This window comes from Engraulis encrasicolus, chromosome 20 (assembly GCF_034702125.1).
Source record: "Engraulis encrasicolus isolate BLACKSEA-1 chromosome 20, IST_EnEncr_1.0, whole genome shotgun sequence".
NCBI lineage: Eukaryota > Metazoa > Chordata > Actinopteri > Clupeiformes > Engraulidae > Engraulis > Engraulis encrasicolus.
In genome coordinates this window covers 38,113,342-38,131,130 of record NC_085876.1, presented here as the reverse complement: position 1 = coordinate 38,131,130, position 17,789 = coordinate 38,113,342, and the positions used below count along the sequence as shown (strand labels likewise).

The following is a 17,789-nucleotide window of genomic DNA, read 5'->3' as shown; positions in this document are numbered from 1 at the left end:
TGTGTGTGCCTGTGTCTGTTTCTGAGTCTGCGTCTGTGTAAGTGAGTACACGAGAGACAGAGAGAGAGAGAGAGAGAGAGAGAGAGAGAGAGAGAGAGAGAGAGAGAAAGAGAGTGTGTGTCTATGTTCGTGTGTGTGTGTGTGCATGCACGCTCACTTGCATGTGGACCTGTGTTATGCACACACCTCCCTTAGGAAGTGGGAAGATTATGAAGCTGATGAAGGCAGCAGATGTGGCGGCTCTTGATGCACTCTCCAAACTTCCTGTATGGGAACTACGGGGGCGTAGTGCAGCAACCCCCCCGCCCCAGCCGTCCATTACCCCCCAACCCCCCCACCCCCACCCCCCACCACACTTATTTCTCCTCTTGTCCAATCTGATGCTCTATTTGTTCAAACTGCCCCACAGCTACCATACTACTAGCCTGGGCGAAAAGCCGACTGTTGACTCCGTCAATCAGTCTGGCAAAAGCCATGAGGAATCCGTCTCCGTGGAGGGTGGTAGATGGTCTGATCTTACTCTATCATTTAAATTAATTGGAGTTCCAAACTCAAATTAAAACCCATATTGTGCTTTATTAGCATACCTGTTACGATATAGCGTCGCAGAAGCATACAAATAACAAAACGAAAGTGTGAATATAGCTACCTTAACCAATCAGTAACGGAGCTCGCGGGTGAGTTCTGCGTCATCACTCTCAACTGTGATTGGCTAAACACTGCAGCTGTTGCGTCACTAGGAGGGCACGGCCTGGCCACCATACTACGGCTGTAGCTGCAGCACCTCCCTCCACCCCGCTGCTGCCACCCCACTCCCCAATACCCTTTAACAACAAACTCATCACCACCATCATCCTCATTATCAATCCCACTAGTTCAGTTTTAAAGGGGTATGCCACTATTTTGAGGCTTAATACAGTTAAAATCGTTGGCTGGGGTTTATAAAGGTGGTAAAGTGTCTCATTTTTCATGTTAAGCGTTGTCTTGCTTTAAGACAAGTTAAGAGAGGGAATATGTCGCTAAGCTAGTGAAAGTCAATGGATCAATGTAGCATTGTAGCATGCTACACGGATCCATTGACTTTCACTAGCTTAGCGACATGCTCCCTCTTTTAACTTGTCCTAAAAGCAAGACAATGCTTAACATGAACCCCAGCTAATGATTTTAACTGTATTAAGCCCCAAAATAGTGGCATACCCCTTTAATCTGTGTTTGTTAAAACAGCCCCACTGCTACCATACTGCAGCAACCCAACACCCCCCTGCTGCCTACCCCCCACCCCCCTTACCTCTTCGCAACAACAACCCCCCCCCCCCACACACACACACACACACACACACACACACACACACACACACAACCCCACCACCATCCCCATACTAATTTTCCACTAGTTCAGACTCCCTCTCTCGTTGCTAAAACAGTCTCACTACTCCGGCGTGTAACAAAACAGAGTGACAGTGTAATAAACGGTGTAAACTATTGTACAGTAGGCCTCACTTCTAGCCTTAAAACAGCCCCACTGCTACCACACTGCAGAAACCCAACACCCCCCTGCTGACCCCCCCCACCCCACCCCACACACACACACACACACACACTCCCCCCATTACCTCTTCGCAACAACCCCCCCAGTGACTAAATGTTGTTTTATAGTTGCTTTGAAATGGTATGAAGAGGAGAAGAAATTACTTACAGTACTGATCAAGTTACACTGCAGGCCTTTTGTAGTCACACTTCAGAAAGACTGTTTTCCCAATTTTTTTGCAAAGTGGCGAGTCCTAAATAGCTGGAATGCATTTAAAGGAAACTTTCACTGAATTAAGTGTTGTCAAACATCATTGGGATTCCAACATACTGCAAGCACTAACGACACTTGTACATTTACAGGCGTTTTTTTTTTGTTTGTTTTTTCAGTGCAAAACAGTATGGCCCACAGTGCCTTTATAACAAACGTTCCACGTCTCGTTTTTAGCATTCCTCTTTTTAGCTTCATCTCCAGTGGATTACGCTAGCAGATCATGGCCAAAAAACTCTGGAAATCTCATACCAAGTGTTTGGTCAAGACATTCATCTCAGATGCACAAAAAAAGATGTGGCAAGCCATTTTTTTGGAGGATTTCTGGGTACTAGTGGCTGAGGATATAGCGCACAGTTAGAACAGAGAGAATGAAGTGAAGAGAAGACTCCATGCTAGCAACATAAAATCCTTGCGAGCGCCAGAGCCAAATGTTCGAGGTCAAAGTCAAAGAGTGTCGTAGATCACCACAGAAGCACGTGGATGGGTTGACCAGGTGGCAGTCGTTCCAAGATGACCCCCTTCGCTACACCCCCAGGAGGGAGCCCAGAGTAGAGTAAAAGTCAAGGTGCCCTGTAGTCTGTTTCGGGCATTTGGGAAGTTTGGCTGCCTGGTGCGTAACGGTGGTGGAGAGGGGATGTTATGTGTTGTGTGTTATGTGTGTGTGTGTGTGTGTGTGTGTGTGTGTGTGTGTGTGTGTGTGTGTGTGTGTGTGTGTGTGTGTGTGTGTGTGTGTTTGTGCGTGTTCTGTCTAGATGGGCTGCTTTATCAAAATAAGCTACCAATGCTGCCATACAAAGGCAAAGTGCAGTACCTACATCAACACTGAAACTGAGAACAATGCCTTCAAAGCCTTGGTATTTGGATGGATATTGTAGTTACTGCAAATTGGACACATGTGGACCATAAATCTTTGTCACAAGGAGATAAAGGAGATGTAATGAATGCCATTTTTAGTTCAAAACTCAATTTTGACAAAACATGTAGTTACTGCATTTTGCCTTTGTATGGCAGAATAGACTATTAACACAAGCCAAACACAGACCCTCATCCCCAAGTGCCACTACTGTAGTGTGGTGTGACAGCTCGGTGGCTCAGCTCGACTGGTACCGTAGCTCATATTGACACAACAGATGGGACCAGTAGGGCAGGACTATTCAAATGGCGGCCCTGGGGCCAGATGCAGCCCTTGGACAGCAAGGCTCTGGCCCCCCACAAGCCCCTTCAAATACGGAATTTTTGGGAATTTAGAGATAAAAGTATGGGCTCCGTTATCATGCTGAAACGGGACACGGGACGTTTAAATGCAGGAATTTACATCTAAGAAAGGCAACTTCAATGAAGTCTCCCATATTTTTTTTCATTGACAGTCGGCAACCATAATACATACGTATAGTTCGGCCCCTTTACTGGGAGGAATTTGAAAAAATGGCCCTCGTTGAAATATAATTGAATACCCCTGGTGTAGGGGGTTTAGGAGGTCTACCTGTGGAGACATGCCACCATGCATCCGTAGTGCAGACTGATGGCTTGGTTGCTCAGCTTGACGTGTAGCCCATATTGCCATGACATGACAGGGGGTTCTATGCAGTAGTATATGGTGTCTGTCTACCTGTGGACTTGTCATGTTTAAGCCATCAGACCTGCCACCATGCATCCGTAGTGTGGTGTGACGGCTTGGTTGCTCAACTCGTTTTCAGATGTTTTTATTGTGAAATAGATATTTTAATTGTGGCACTTGGTCTGACATTTAGTTTGTACATGTTTCTTTTAAGAAAAAAATCTGTCACATACATGAACAACAAAAAGGCTTAGTGACAACATCTATAATAGAAATAAAAATAATCAAAACATAAGAAACAATAACATGCTGTGGAAAAATAAGTACCAAATGCAAGACCAGGTAGCCCAAGTCGACGTGTACTGTAGCTCGTATTGACGTGACATGACAGGGGGTTCTGTGTGTCTACTACCTTCATGGACTTGTCATGTTAAAGCCATCAGACATGCCAGCCACCATGCACCCTGTCAGCTGGGCTTCCAGGAAAGGGGCTGCAGCGAGGGGGGCCCTAGATCCTAAGCCTGGGCCCCCTGGGGCCCCTGCTCTCGTTCCCAGCAGTGCTGCGGCTTTTGAAAAACAGCAGCACCTGTCTGTCAGACAAGTTAGGATCATGAATAAGGTGATGTGTTTATGTGTGTCTGTGTGTGCGTGTGTGTGTGTGTGTGTGTATGTGTGTGCGCACGCGTGTCTGCGTGCTTGTGGTCATACGCATGTCTGTGTTACACACACTCACAAACCAGCCTCATGGTTTCGTGTATGCGTGCGTGCGTGCGTGCGTGCCTGCGTGTGTGTGTGCGTGTGCGTCTCTGTGTGTGTGGGTGTGTATGTGTGTGTGTGTGTGTGTGTGTGTGTGTGTGTGTGTGTGTGTGTGTGTGTGTGTGTGTGTGTGTGTGTGCTTTCATTCCATTCCATTCCATTCATGGCCACCATATGGTGAGGGTCCACTGGGATTGGGTATATGGAATGGAATCAATGTCTTTTACCTATTTGCCTCTGACAAATTTCTTTACAAGATGTTTAAGGGCCTGAGAAGGTTAGGACTGCTGCTGAGATCCACGTTCTGTATGTTTGTCAAATGTAGCTATAATGTCTAACAGCATGACATGCCACGCGAATGAACATCTCCATTTTGTGTGACCAAAGCCAAAATGCCAGTACCTTAGTCTTCAATTGCAAGGAGGCATATCGTCATATTGCCTAGTATCTGCAATTTATTAAATTTAAACTGAGTATTTCAATATGAAATGTTTAAGCTTTGACTTTTTTTCGCACACCTCAGCTGGCAGGCTCGTCGGAGATGGCACCATGGGTCACCCAGCAACAACTTAAAGAAACTCCCGCACTTGCAATTGCCTGATGAAGGTCTAGTACCGAAATGGTCAATGTGCGGGAGTTTCTTTAAGTTGAACATGAAATGTTTGCAATGTTGACGCAATCAGCACCGGGAAACGTATCAGTTCCAGAAATGGACTTACAATGGGCATGTTTCACATGGCTGATCTGTGTGATAATGTGCCTGATTACAATATTTCACTATGGGATGAGTAAAGTGCATCTACCTCTTAAAAAGTCCCCATGCAAAGACAATACCCAGGTGCTGGTGATGTACAGGCATGACTTGTATTACAGCTGAAAGTAGCTATTAAGTAACTCTGGCATGATTAGTATACGATGCATTTTCACATAGGCCTACAAATGTTCATCTATATGCATGGTCTCTATCAAACAATAAACCATTTCCACATCCGTAAGCCAGGGGAAAAAAATCCAGGACAAATCATCATACACTGGCTGGCTAGATTTGCTGCATATTCTATTTTAGTGAACTGCACATATTTTTATTACTCCATCAGATTTACTTTCACCTCTTTTCTCACTATCTCTTCACTATCTCTATCTACAGTATGGGCTCCTAAATAATAACATTCGATCATCCAGGAATATTGAAGTGCTTATTTGTCTTTTCAGGGCCAGTCTGGTCTCGACGGGTTCCCAGGCAAAATTGGACTTCCAGGAAAAGATGTGAGTCGAGCCTCTATTCCCGATTCATTATATTTACACTAGTAGTCTACTTTTTTGAAGTGGGTATACTGTATATTTGAGAATTTTTTTGAAGTGGGTATACTGTATATAGTTGTGCTATTCAAAATAATGGATCAATCAATTTGAAGTGGGTATACTGAAATCCCTGAAATTTAGAAGTGGGTATACTCCGTATACCCGCGTTCTACGTGGACTACACCACTGGCACTTTACATTATATTACACTTAGCTGATGCTTTTAACCAAAGTGACTTACAGTTATTTGAAGTGCATGGTATTGGTTACAGTCCCTGGAGCAGTGTGGGGTCACGTGCCTTGCTGAAGGTCACTCACTTCAGCCATGGACTGAGATAGGGGAGTGGAAGGGTGGGATTCAAACCTGCAACCCTCTGATCTAAAGTCCATCTACTTAACCACTAGGCTACGGCTGCCCCATTCAGTCCAAATTGCAGCTCTGCCCTACAAAGAACTGTACAGTGACGCACCAATGGGAATCACTTTTATAAGGCCCAGTATTTACTTTTACAATTTGCAAAGTTTGGGGTTGGGGATGAGGTACACACTGCAGGGGATCTCATTTCACTGCTGTCTTTGGAACTAACTAAATATAAATCAGGCGGGAAGGAAGGGGTGAAGTGAATTCTGCCAAAGCCTCCCTAGTGAAAGGAGTCATTGGTTAGAGTGTGATGTGAGATGTCATTTTTGTGCATGATGTAATTTCCTGATGACATTTTACTTCAATTCAATTGTCTGGTAGAATTTTAAGAAATCCAAAATGTTTTTATTCTGCCAATGTCTCCTTGTTATTTTCACATTGGTACCCTGTCCAAAGGTGACAGTGCAGATGGCCTATTGCCTTTGACACCATGTTGATGAGTGTTGAAGTTGGTCATATTTTTGTACTCTCCTTCTCCATGCCCCTCCCCCCCTCCCTCTCTCTCTCTCTGTCTCTCTCTCTGATAATATGGCAACAGGGTGCGAAGGGAACAGCAGGATTACCTGGGCCTTTGGGGGGCAAAGGAGAGAAGGTATGGAAAGGGGAAAGCGTGTGCGTGCCTACATGTGTGCGTGCAGGGGCGCAACTACAGTATATGCGATGTATGCGTTGCAGGGGGGCGCCAGAGAGAGGGGGGCGTCAAAGAGAGGGCCTTGGAGGGCGCCAAATAATTATTAAGTGTTCTTATTTGGGAGGGGGCACCAAAATAGTTCTTGCATACCCCCCCAGAAATTTGTAGTTGCGCCCCTGTGTGCGTGCGTGTGTACGTGCGTGCGTGCGTGCGTGTGTGTGTGCACACCTACAGGCAAACAATTAAGCAGCTCTGTCATATTTTAGGGGAGTGTCAGGATGCGAAACGGCCAATTATCCCCTGTCCTTAGGCACACATGTGTACAGTATTTAAACGCGCTGCCTGAGCAATTTCATTTAATTACTCTCTCAGCAGCACTGCTCCTGTTCCCCTGTGAATTCTACTCTATTCATAAAACAAACACATTTTATGCCGCCGGTTAACACTTTGTAGTCATGAAGACACACGTGACTAGACAACAGGAGCGCTCGTCCATTACTAAGTAGGAGGAGAACACAGAAAGTTACCTCAAGGGAATAGATGTTATTTCCATACAGGGACAAGGCTGGATGCGTGGGTATGCTATGCATCCGTGCCCAGTGAAACAAACATCTATGCCCTTGAGATACCATACCTTTGTGTATTTCCTATCTTATCTTGTGGCGTATAGGCTACTATACAGTATGATCTTAGTGGAATGTGTATACTGTAGATATGTTGAAATACTGAATATGATATTTTGTATGTAATCTATGTGCGTGCTGCTCGCCACAAATTCCGATCACGCTTTAGCCTACTTAACAGTACAGTTACCAAATGTAATTACTGTGTACTTTCTTGGTAACTACAGGGTAACAGAGAGAAGTTACATGGTATTTACATGGCAATTACAAATTGAATTAATTGGGTAGCAACAGGGTAAAGTGCACTCTACACCAACCCGATGTTTGGGTCTTGTCGTGCGTTGGCTACAGTTGGGTCAGAGTTGGTTCGGTGTGCGTCGTTGCGTATGGGGTAGTTGGAGGACGTTGGTGGTCGTGGGTCTCCGTCAGAAGACTTTGAGCATGTTCAGTTGGGTTGAGGACAGCGTCTGTGGTCGGGCTCCATGCCGGACTGTGATTGGTTTGTGCTAACTGGGCAGGAGGTGGGAGGGCATTTGTTACCTCTAGTTGTTCAGTCTAGAAATCAGCAGGCTACATGCAGGAAAGGATCCGCATATGCGCTTAAAAACAAGTAGAAAAAGGCGCACACGTGTGAGAAACGTCCATTCAACCCTTTCTCTTATTAGTAAATGCTGCGGTCCAACCGGCACATGAAGAGCTCTTTTCCAAAATGAGATATATCCACGCACGTGGATATATATTCTCCCTCTTGACAGAGTTTTGGGAGCAAAAGACGAGAGATAGAATGCGGTCTTGATGGATTAATAGGTGGGGGGCTTTGCCAATGGGCATTAGGCTAGCCTATTTAGAGTCATTAATGCATTCAACTCCTACTTGTGACTACTTGCGAAAAGTAGAGAGTTGACTTCTCAAAAACCTGAAAGCATTCAACAACAAGGCCAGCCGAACCGCGAGCTCTCAAACACGGAAGTTACTATAGGCCCTATAACAAAATCCCTCTGGGTGCTACCCGGGGGAGTGTCCACGGCGGGTCTCGATTTTGCCCCGAGGGCCGTAATTGTGCATTTCGGTTATTTCATTTAAAAAAAAAAAAACAAAGTTTAAAAAAAACTAAAAAAAAAAAAAAAATTTTTTTTTTTTTTTTTTTAAATCCGGGCCGGATGGAACCCTCTGGCTGGCCGGATACGGCCCGCGGGCCGTATGTTTGACACCCCTGCATTAGATACATGTAACTTTTCTTTTGGGTAACCCTGTTGTTATGCAGAAAGTACATAGTAATTACTGTACCGTAAAGTAAAGCGCTACCCAATTTCCTCACAGAAGTGTCGCTACCGTACTCTTGTCATGTCTACTCTGCTGTAGTCTACAGCAGTGTTTCCCAACCAGGGGTACATGTACCACTAGGGGTACGCGAGCACACCTCAGGCGGTACTTCGAATTTTTTTATAATAACCATTATATGGAGTGTAGTCACATTGGAATAAACGAACAGATATAGAGCATGAGTGAGAGGGTTACTGCATCATATGACACAATTGCCTAGGGGGTACGGAGGATAAACAAGTTTGGGAAACACTGGTTTACAGTACTGTGCTACTGAAGTGTTACAATATATATTTTCAAATAAACAGGTAAGGTCACAACAGGCTCACTTCATTACAACCCTAATTGTTTTTTCTTTTAAATCTATGAACCAAACAATTAAGGCAGCCCATTCCCTTCGCAGTATTCATGAATACACCAACAGGAGTGTGTGTTGTTCCTAATGTTCCTAATTGTTTTGTGTGTGACTCTCTGTGTACAGGGCGAGAGGGGACCAGCTGGGTTGCCTGGGGATGCGGTAGGTGGCTCATCTTCCTTCTTCATAATTAAATGTGGCTCCCGCCACTTTGTTTTAGCCCCGGGCGAGTGTGTGTGTGTGTGTGTGTGTGTGTGTGTGTGTGTGTGTGTGTGTGTGTGTGTGTGTGTGTGTGTGTGTGTGTGTGTGTGTGTGTGTGTGTACGTGTGTGTGTGTGTGTGTGTGTGTGTGTGTGTGTGTGTGCGTGCGTGCGTGCTTGAAGCCAGGGGGGGTAAGCCACCTGCCATCGAGGAGGTAGGAGGCAAAGCATGCCTGGCTGTCTCTTAGCTAGTATTACTACCATAGTGCTATACCACTTTGACAGAACACAGGGCCTTTGTAATATAGGTTATTACAACGTGGTCATTGCCATTCCGGTAACAGCTAATTTATAACAGTGTCTCTCTGGGTTAAAGGAGACTTCTGACTTCTGAGACTTCTGAACATGCATTTGTTTTGCTCACACTACCCTTGACTTGTCAGTACGCAAAAAGGGGCCATTGTTTTTTGTCCAGCCTTGTCTGACATCCTGGCCAACTCATGGCAACATGGCTTTATCGTGTGAGTAATACAACTGCATATTGAATTTCTCAAGTCTCAGTCTGAAGTCTCAATATCAATGTTTGTCTGAGTTTTGAGTTTTAGCCTGTCAAAGCCAATGAATATAGTATCCAGTCATCGTTTCAGGCATAATATTCTGGGTCTTCCGTATTTTCCTGCCAGCAGTCATCTGACTCATATTATACAATGTTTCACATGTCACGAGTATGTAAGACAAAGGCATAAGACAGAGGAATAAAGCATTAAATAAAACGAATGGATAAACCTCACTCTCTGGCTTCACTTCTCCATAGCAGACGTAGATGGTTCACACCACTTCTAGTGGTTCTACCTCCGTTAGTGCATTTGCGATCACCATTTTGAGTGTGTTGCTTATCCTTGTCTCCCTTCTCTCCACAGTACCAGCAGCAAGGTCTGAAAGGAGAGGGTGTAAGTATTCTTTGCAGTATCCAGCTGTATTAACCAGTTAGTTAATCGCTTGCTCACCTATACAGTTACACTACCTGTTCACTAACATAATACACAGACACCCCCCTGCAGTGGTGGACAAAGTAAAAGTAAAAGTACTTTTGTGGTGTAATTACAACAGTAGCACATGATATTACATAGCTGTTACACCGTTTACTCCATTGTACCTACCTATTGAGATAGACTGTGTTATTACTGAAAAACAATAAAAACCTAACAAGGACCCACCACAAACTCAATCCAACCTGTGCAGAATCAGCTTATCGTAAGACAAGTTACCTGTGTTGGAAAGAAACTGTTTCTTTTTTTTACTTTTACTTTTACTTTGTCCACCACTGCCCCCCTGATATTTGGTATTCACAGTGTTCCCCTTTCTCCATGTTCATGGCAACATTTACTATGTGACAACAAAAAGAAAAGAAAGAAGGCCCGCACACTTTTGCTGCTCCCAGTTTATTCAGCACAACGTTTCGACCAGTCTGGTCTTCGTCAGGTGTAAGACCGGACTGGTCGAAAAGTTGTGTTGAATAAACTGGGAGCAGCAACAGTGTGCGTGTGCGAACCTTCTTTCTTTCTTTGTTTCATTGTGTTTAAGTCCGGCACCTGTTTTATCTGGATGTGCGAGCACTCCAAAACACTACTGTGAACATTAATTATGTTGAACAGCACAATATGATGTTTTTTTTATCACTCTCACTGTCAATGGTTCATGACTACAATAAACATTTACCCCCTGCTCACCTAGCCTGGTTTTACCACTTGCACTATTAGTATTAGAGTGAGGGAATGCTAAAACCAGGCTACTGCTTACCTGTGTTCCGCTATGTAATGAATGGGCCCTCTGCTGTTTTGTTTTCATACTCTACTGTTACTTGTTCATTGCTACAATCAGCATCTTTCACCTGTTTCTCCTCTGCTATGTATGATGGACGGGCCCCCCCTTGACGTTTCTTCTCCTGTTTGTGTTTTGCAGGGGCCCCCTGGCCCACAAGGGCCCCCAGGGGCCGACGGACCTCCTGGCCCACCCGTAAGAATTACGACTTCCTCTCTCTCCCTCTTCCTCTCTCTCTCTCTCTCTCTCTCTCTCTCTCTCTCTCTCTCTCTCTGTCTCCCTCTTCCTCTCTCCCTCTTCCTCTCAATCTCTCCCTCTCTCTCCCTCTCTCTCTCTCCCCCTCTTCCCCTCTCCCTGTCTCTCTCTCCTTCTCTCTCCCTCTCTTCCCTTCCCTTATGGTGCCCTCATCAGAGATGTATTATATTACCAGAAAAAGCGTAGAGAAGCTTATTGAGTGTGTGTGTTCGAGTGAAGTGTGTGTGTGTGTGTGTGTGTGTGTGTGTGTGTGTGTGTGTGTGTGTGTGTGTGTGTGTGTGTGTGTGTGTGTGTGTGTGTGTGTGTGTGTGTGTGTGTGTGCGTGTGTGCGTGTGTGTGTGTGTTCTGTGTGTATGATCAAGTAAAAACTATGCATGCATGCTATATGAGTTTACAGGAGAGTGCCTGCACATGTTTGTAGTGTGTGTGTGTGTGTGTGGGTGTGGGTGTGTGTGTGTGTGGGCGCGAGTGTGCGTGTGTGCGCGCGTGCGTGTGTGTAGGTGTTTATGTGAACATGAGTGTGTGCATGTTACTGTGTCTGTATGGATGTGTATAAACACAACACACAGGTCTGTTTTGTTTCAACGCGTTCTGTTTTTTTGCACTAAATACTTTTCATGGCCCCTGTAGGATGCTAAAATGCTTCGCAGCACATTTGCACACCGCACATTTGCAGGTCTTGTTGTGTCAGTGTGATTGGCAGCTGTGTAACTGTGTGGTATTGTAAGTAAACACCAAAAGGTATTTCTCATTTCTTTTTCCTTCTCCAACCAGGGACCACCTGGTATGCAGGGACTTCCAGGTGAACACGGAGAGATCGGACAAAGGGTAAGGCTCATAATTACTTTCCAAAAAATGTTTTAATGTTTGTTTACAACTTTATTGACGACAGGACAGTTTGAGAGGTGGACAGGAAGCGAACGGGGAGAGAGACGGGGAAGGGTCGGCAAACGACCCGGGCCGGGAATCGAACCCTGATCGGCCGCATGGTAGACGAGTGCCCTACCGGATGGCCACAGCAGGGCGAGGCACATAATTACATGACACGTACTGTAGCTGACACTTCTATCCAGAGTGACTTTTACAGGGGATTGGGTTATACCGCAGTCCCTGGAGCAATGTTGACTGAGCTGCCTTGCTCAAGGGCACCTGAGTGTAGGTGAGTGGTGAGGTACGGGATTTGAACCTGCAACCTTTGCTCTTAAAGTGATACTGTCCCATGTTTGGAAATAAGCTTATTTTACACTTCCAGCTGAGTTAAATAATTGGGTTTTACCATTCTCCTATACTTTCAACCATTCTCTGGGTATGGTAGTGCAAATTTGACCTCCAAGCTAGCAGTTAACATTGAGTCCTAGGAGACCAATTAGCCGCCAGCTGGTCTTATAGGACTCAATGTTAACTGCTAGCATGGAGCTAAAATTTGCACTGCCATACTCAGAACAGTTGAAAGTACAGGAGAATGGTAAAACCCTATTATTTAACTCAAGGGGAGGTGTAAAATAAGCTTATTTCCAAAAATGGGACAGTATCACTTTAAGACCATCTCTTTGACCATTAGGCCACGACTGCCCCATTTACTACTTGGACCACAAGAAAGCAACACTAAGTAGTCTTGTTTATAAAGTAATGTGTCAAAGATTGTTTCAGTAGTGAATCAAGCTGTCTTGGCGTGAAAAGCCTTTCACAGATAATAATAAAGGATGTACTGTACACCCCCCCCCCCCCCAACCTCTCCATTCGACCCAAAATGGGAGCCCAGACAACTGGAAAACTACTTGTTATGGCTGTCAGGTGGGTTGAGGGGGGTCTTGGTGACGGTGGTCGATGTTGTTCCGTACAGAACTTCCTTTAGCAAAACGCCTTGTTCAGTGAGCCGGGTGGAGTCATGCTGCGAACATGTCCGACGTGAGCATGTCCGACGTTTTTGGGCACGCACGGGCAGCAGGCCTATGTTGTTTGTGTGTGTGTGTGTGTGTGTGTGTGTGTGTGTGTGTGTGTGTGTGTGTGTGTGTGTGTGTGTGTGTGTGTGTGTGTGTGTGTGTGTGTGTGTGTGTGTGTGGCGGGGGTGGTTGTGGAGTTTGGGGGAGCTGTCTGAGTTGCATGAGTGAGTCCCTTGGCTTCAGGGCTTCTTGTCAGTGGCAACATGACAAAAACACATTAAGCACTGCAGCAGCGGATGAAAGGAGGAGGGGAGGAGGGATGAGAGGCAGAGAGGAATGGATGTAGGGGGGGGGAGAGATAGAGATAGAGAGAGAGAGAGAGAGAGAGAGAGAGAGAGAGAGAGAGAAGTGCAGATTAGAGAGTAGAGTATGTTGAGAGAGAGGGAGAGAGAGAGAGAGAGAGAGAGAGAGAGAGAGAGAGAGAGAGAGAGAGAGAGAGAGGACATGCTAAGAAAGACAGAAGAAGGGAGGCAAAGAGCAAAAGGACGGGTGGATGGAGGGAAAGAAGGAGAAGCAAAAGGTAGAAGAAGGGATACGGTTGATGCAGGGATGGAAATAAGCACCTGTCCACCTGCCACTGACGGGTACATTTCAGTGGTGACTGGTACATTTTTCAACCCACCAGTCACTTTTACTGGTAAAAACAGTGAGTGACTGGTAGATTTTGAAATCTACCTGCCACCGTGACTGGTGGGGAAAAAACTTAAGTTCCACCCCTTGGTTGATGAAGGGATGGATGACTGGATTGATTGAGGGAAAGTGCAGATCTCAGTCAGGCCCTTTGTACATGTCTCTCATCTGTTTATGAAGAGGACAATGGCAAAAGCAGATTGAAGATATATAATCAAAGAGGGTGTGTGTGAGAGAGAAAATGAAGTTGGACAAAAAAGAGAGAGAGAAAGAGAGACACAGAGAGAGAGACAGACAGAGAAACAGACAGAGAGAGAAAAACAAGAGATGCTGAGAAAAATTGCTCATGTCTAAACCAAACCTTAGCTGTTTTGCACAGCTATGATGATATTTGTGTATGTTTCTTAAGTGTCCTCCTGAGAAACAGCCATTATGGACTACATTAAATTAGCATGACTCATCACTTTTTCTTGTCGCTGCTGATGTTTTTCAGCACAGTACGTTGTCACACCCTCAGATTACCCCACAATTGCAAACATTACTCATGACACATTACTCATAAGAGAGGAATAAATAGTGACTATGAACAGAAAAACTCCGTTTGGGGGAAGTTATTTGGTACTCAGCGATGCCAGTTTGTATTTCGCAAAGGGATGACGCCATGTGCCTTTTGTCAGCAACACTAAATCAATCTGTATTTTTCATATTAACCTACTGGGTTCTGTTTTTGTTTGTGTCGCAATAGCAGATGAGTTTAGGGAATGGAAACATGAGGAACGTGATGTGAAGGGAAAGACAAGAAGGGGGGAAACGACACCATGGGAGGCAATAGAGGGAGGAGAGGAGGAGGAGGGGAGAGGAAGATGCTAGGGGCCAGAGAAAGAGAAAAAAAGATTCTGAGGCTGATTATAAGCAAGTGTTTTAGCACCCTCTATGGGTAACTTTCCTAAGTACACGCAGATGACAACAGGCAGGGTGTCATCTTATCTACAGGGGTCAGTTGTCCTGGGCCAGAATTGGGTGACTGTTACATTGCATGTATTGAATGAAAGAATGAATTTACCTTTATTGCCCCAGGGGGTATTTGTTTTGCATTTTGGGAACACTTGAACATACAGACAATTACGACATTACACAAGGACAAGACTAAAAAACAAACCAAACATACAAAGTATTAAAATAAAAATAAAAAGTCCTGGCAGAATAGAAATAATTAAATTAAATTAAATTTAAAAATCCTATATATATTCAGTATATTAAATGAGGGGGGCCTTTCAGATGACTTTGTTCTGGGCCCGGCCAAAGTTGTCAGCGGCCCTGCATTAGAGTAACAGCTGAGTGAATCACACCATGCCGCAGGCCCAGCGATAAACAGACGTGTGTATTACTTACACAAAGCCCATCCATAACACAAATGTCTGCTCAGCCAAACATTGTTTAAATGCTACTGGGCAATTTCATATATTAGATGTGGCAGAGAATAATATATGATATGATATCTCTGCCATGAATACAGCCAAACATAATATGCCCTGAAGTGTATGTAATTATTTTTCCATCATACAAATACTATGCCATTTTCTGACTGCATGAATACGATGGTTAAAAAAAAAAACGCTTCTTGAGAAATTAGCCCAATGCCACCCTGCCTTACAAAACCAAGCAGAAGTAACTGCTGTATTTTGACAAAGTGAGTTGAGACTGGAAATTGACTTCATACCACATTTGTCGCGTGACTGAATTTCTTGCTTCTTGCTAAAGAAAGCAGATGAAACAGCCATATTGATTTTTGTTATTCTGCCAGCCAAGTGCTGCATAGATGACACATGCAGCAAGTTTGACGTAACGTTTAATGTGTTTTTAAGCCGTTTGCCTTTGTAAAGTTTCCTGAAATTAAAGACGGTGCCACTATTAACAAAAAATAGTTTGGAACAGGCTTCTAATAGGGGCAGGTTTCAATTTGAAGGAGGCTTTTTGTACAAAAAGAAATAGAAAATGCCAAGGCGTACAAAAAGTATAAATAGGGCTACCAGAGCCAGTTCCAGGGGTGATTGCTCTGTTCCTTTTAGAAAGAGCGCTTTTAGTCAGGCTGTTTTCTCCTACAGAGTCTCTCACACCTGGAACACAATTCCCACTCAAATTAAAGCACTGCCAACAGTACACTCATTCAGCAAACAGTTAAAACAGTGGTTATTAGATTATCAATGCTGTCAACATAATTTCCCATAGTTAGGCTACTACTGGCAGCTGCTCTTCTAACTTATTTGGGTATTTTATCTTGTAACTGTATTTTGTATTATTTATTTTTTTAACTGTTTGACATATCTTTGGCTATAATTTTACAACTGTGTACTATAACTGTGTATTTTTAGTTTTGTTTTAACCTTGTTTTTTTTTAAGGAACATCAAACCTGTCAAGGGACAAAAGATGGAAATTAGCCTCATGGCTATAATCTTGTGTATTTAGCATTTTTTTAAATGCTGGTAATATATGCTGTCCCTTTTTAAATAAATAAACCTGAAAGAGAGACCTGCTGTGAGACAGGCTACTAAAATAGACATCTTTTTTTATTAATTAAAAATGGTTTTAGACCAGAAAGGTTAATAAGAGCGAGAGGCTGCTATTAGGTTCCTGACTATTCTGCCCTCCAAAGCAAAATGGCAGAAACCATATTGTTGTTGAAAATGAGTTATAAAGATTTTAATGACATATTAATCAAAATATAAAGATGAATAAAACAATTGATCTGCTAAGAATGTGGTAATGTAGAGTAGCAAACCACATGTCAATACCTAATTCTACCTAGGCAGGAGAACAGAATAATTGTTAAGTCATTTCACTCAGTTTGGAGCTGTGCACAGTTATTGCCCGGTAACACTTTATTTTAGGGACACATCTATTAGCACTAATACATACAATGTTCCTGTATAAGTAACTTGCAAGGCATACAAGGCAAAATCAAACATTTGTTAGGCATGTATTCGCAAATGTCTTGTTCATGCACAATGAGGGATTTATTACCAAATTAACCTTAGTAAGGACCTAGTAGGCCTTAGCATTTGCTTAGTAGATGCCTTACAAGGTACTTATGCAGGCATTAACATTGTATGTGTTATTGCTAATAGATGTATCCCTAAAATAAAATGTTACCTATTGCCCTTCTGCTTTGAAGGGCAGAGTAAATTGAACATATTGCTGATTACAATTGCTGATAGATGATTGCGTCGTACAACATTGGGCTTAGAAATAGAATTTATTGTGCTCATTGGCCAGGACTATCTGTATACACAATTTGCCCACTTTGGCAGATTGTCTACTCTACTTGATCTACTCACTCCTCTCTTCACCCTGAATGCACAGCCCTACTTGGGGGTCAGCAGTACTCTTGTGTAGGCACAGCCTGCTTCTCTGCAGTCAGTTGAAAACCTGATTCTCAGCGGGTGATGCAAGGCAGGAGACATGAATGTTGATCTGTCTACTCTGTCTCTATAGAAGTCTGGAAAGCATATTGACAAGCTAAGCTTGAAGGTTCACTGTGAGTGTGTGTGTGTGTGTGTGTGTGTGTGTGTGTGTGTGTGTGTGTGTGTGTGTGTGTGTGTGTGTGTGTGTGTGTGTGTGTGTGTGTGTGTGTGTGTGTGTGTGTGCGTGAATGCATGTGTGTTGTGATTGCTTTCCTTTGAGAGCTTTCGAGCCCAGAGATGCTGCTTACAACTGTAAAGTGTGTGTGTGTGTCTGTGTCTGTGTCTGTGTCTGTGTCTGTGTCTGTGTCTGTGTGTGTTGATGCTGCTCACAACTGCAGTGCGTGTGCGTGTGCGTGTGTGTGTGCGTGTGTGTGTGCGTGTGCGTGTGTTTGTCTGTGTGTGCCCGTCTGTACTGTGTGTAATGTGTTAACGTGTGCGTGTCCATGTGTGTTTGTGTAAGCTGGGGTTCAGTTATAAGCAGTGGCCCAGAGGAGAGTGCTGAAAATCTGACAGGAGACAGGACAGCACGCTTGTAGTCCGCTTCACTGCTTGGCCATGAAATCTTTCACCCTCAACAAACTCTCTTGCATTTCTGTGACACACACACATACACATACACACGCGCACACACACACACACACACACACACACACACACACACACACACACACACACACACACACACACACACACACACACACACACACAC

The 17,789-nt window shown here is 44.1% G+C and overlaps 1 protein-coding gene across 3 annotated transcripts in view; it reads left to right on the top strand.

Annotated features, from left to right (window-relative positions):
* Positions 1 to 17,789, top strand: part of col22a1 (collagen, type XXII, alpha 1) — a 131,223-nt gene that overhangs the window by 64,564 nt on the left and 48,870 nt on the right. For all 3 annotated transcript variants that reach the window (XM_063185914.1, XM_063185913.1, XM_063185912.1), the window contains 6 exons: positions 5,328 to 5,381; positions 6,377 to 6,430; positions 8,897 to 8,932; positions 9,890 to 9,919; positions 10,932 to 10,985; positions 11,820 to 11,873. In XM_063185914.1, the coding sequence (XP_063041984.1) occupies positions 5,328 to 5,381; positions 6,377 to 6,430; positions 8,897 to 8,932; positions 9,890 to 9,919; positions 10,932 to 10,985; positions 11,820 to 11,873 (282 nt within the window). The remainder of the gene's footprint in view (positions 1 to 5,327; positions 5,382 to 6,376; positions 6,431 to 8,896; positions 8,933 to 9,889; positions 9,920 to 10,931; positions 10,986 to 11,819; positions 11,874 to 17,789) is intronic.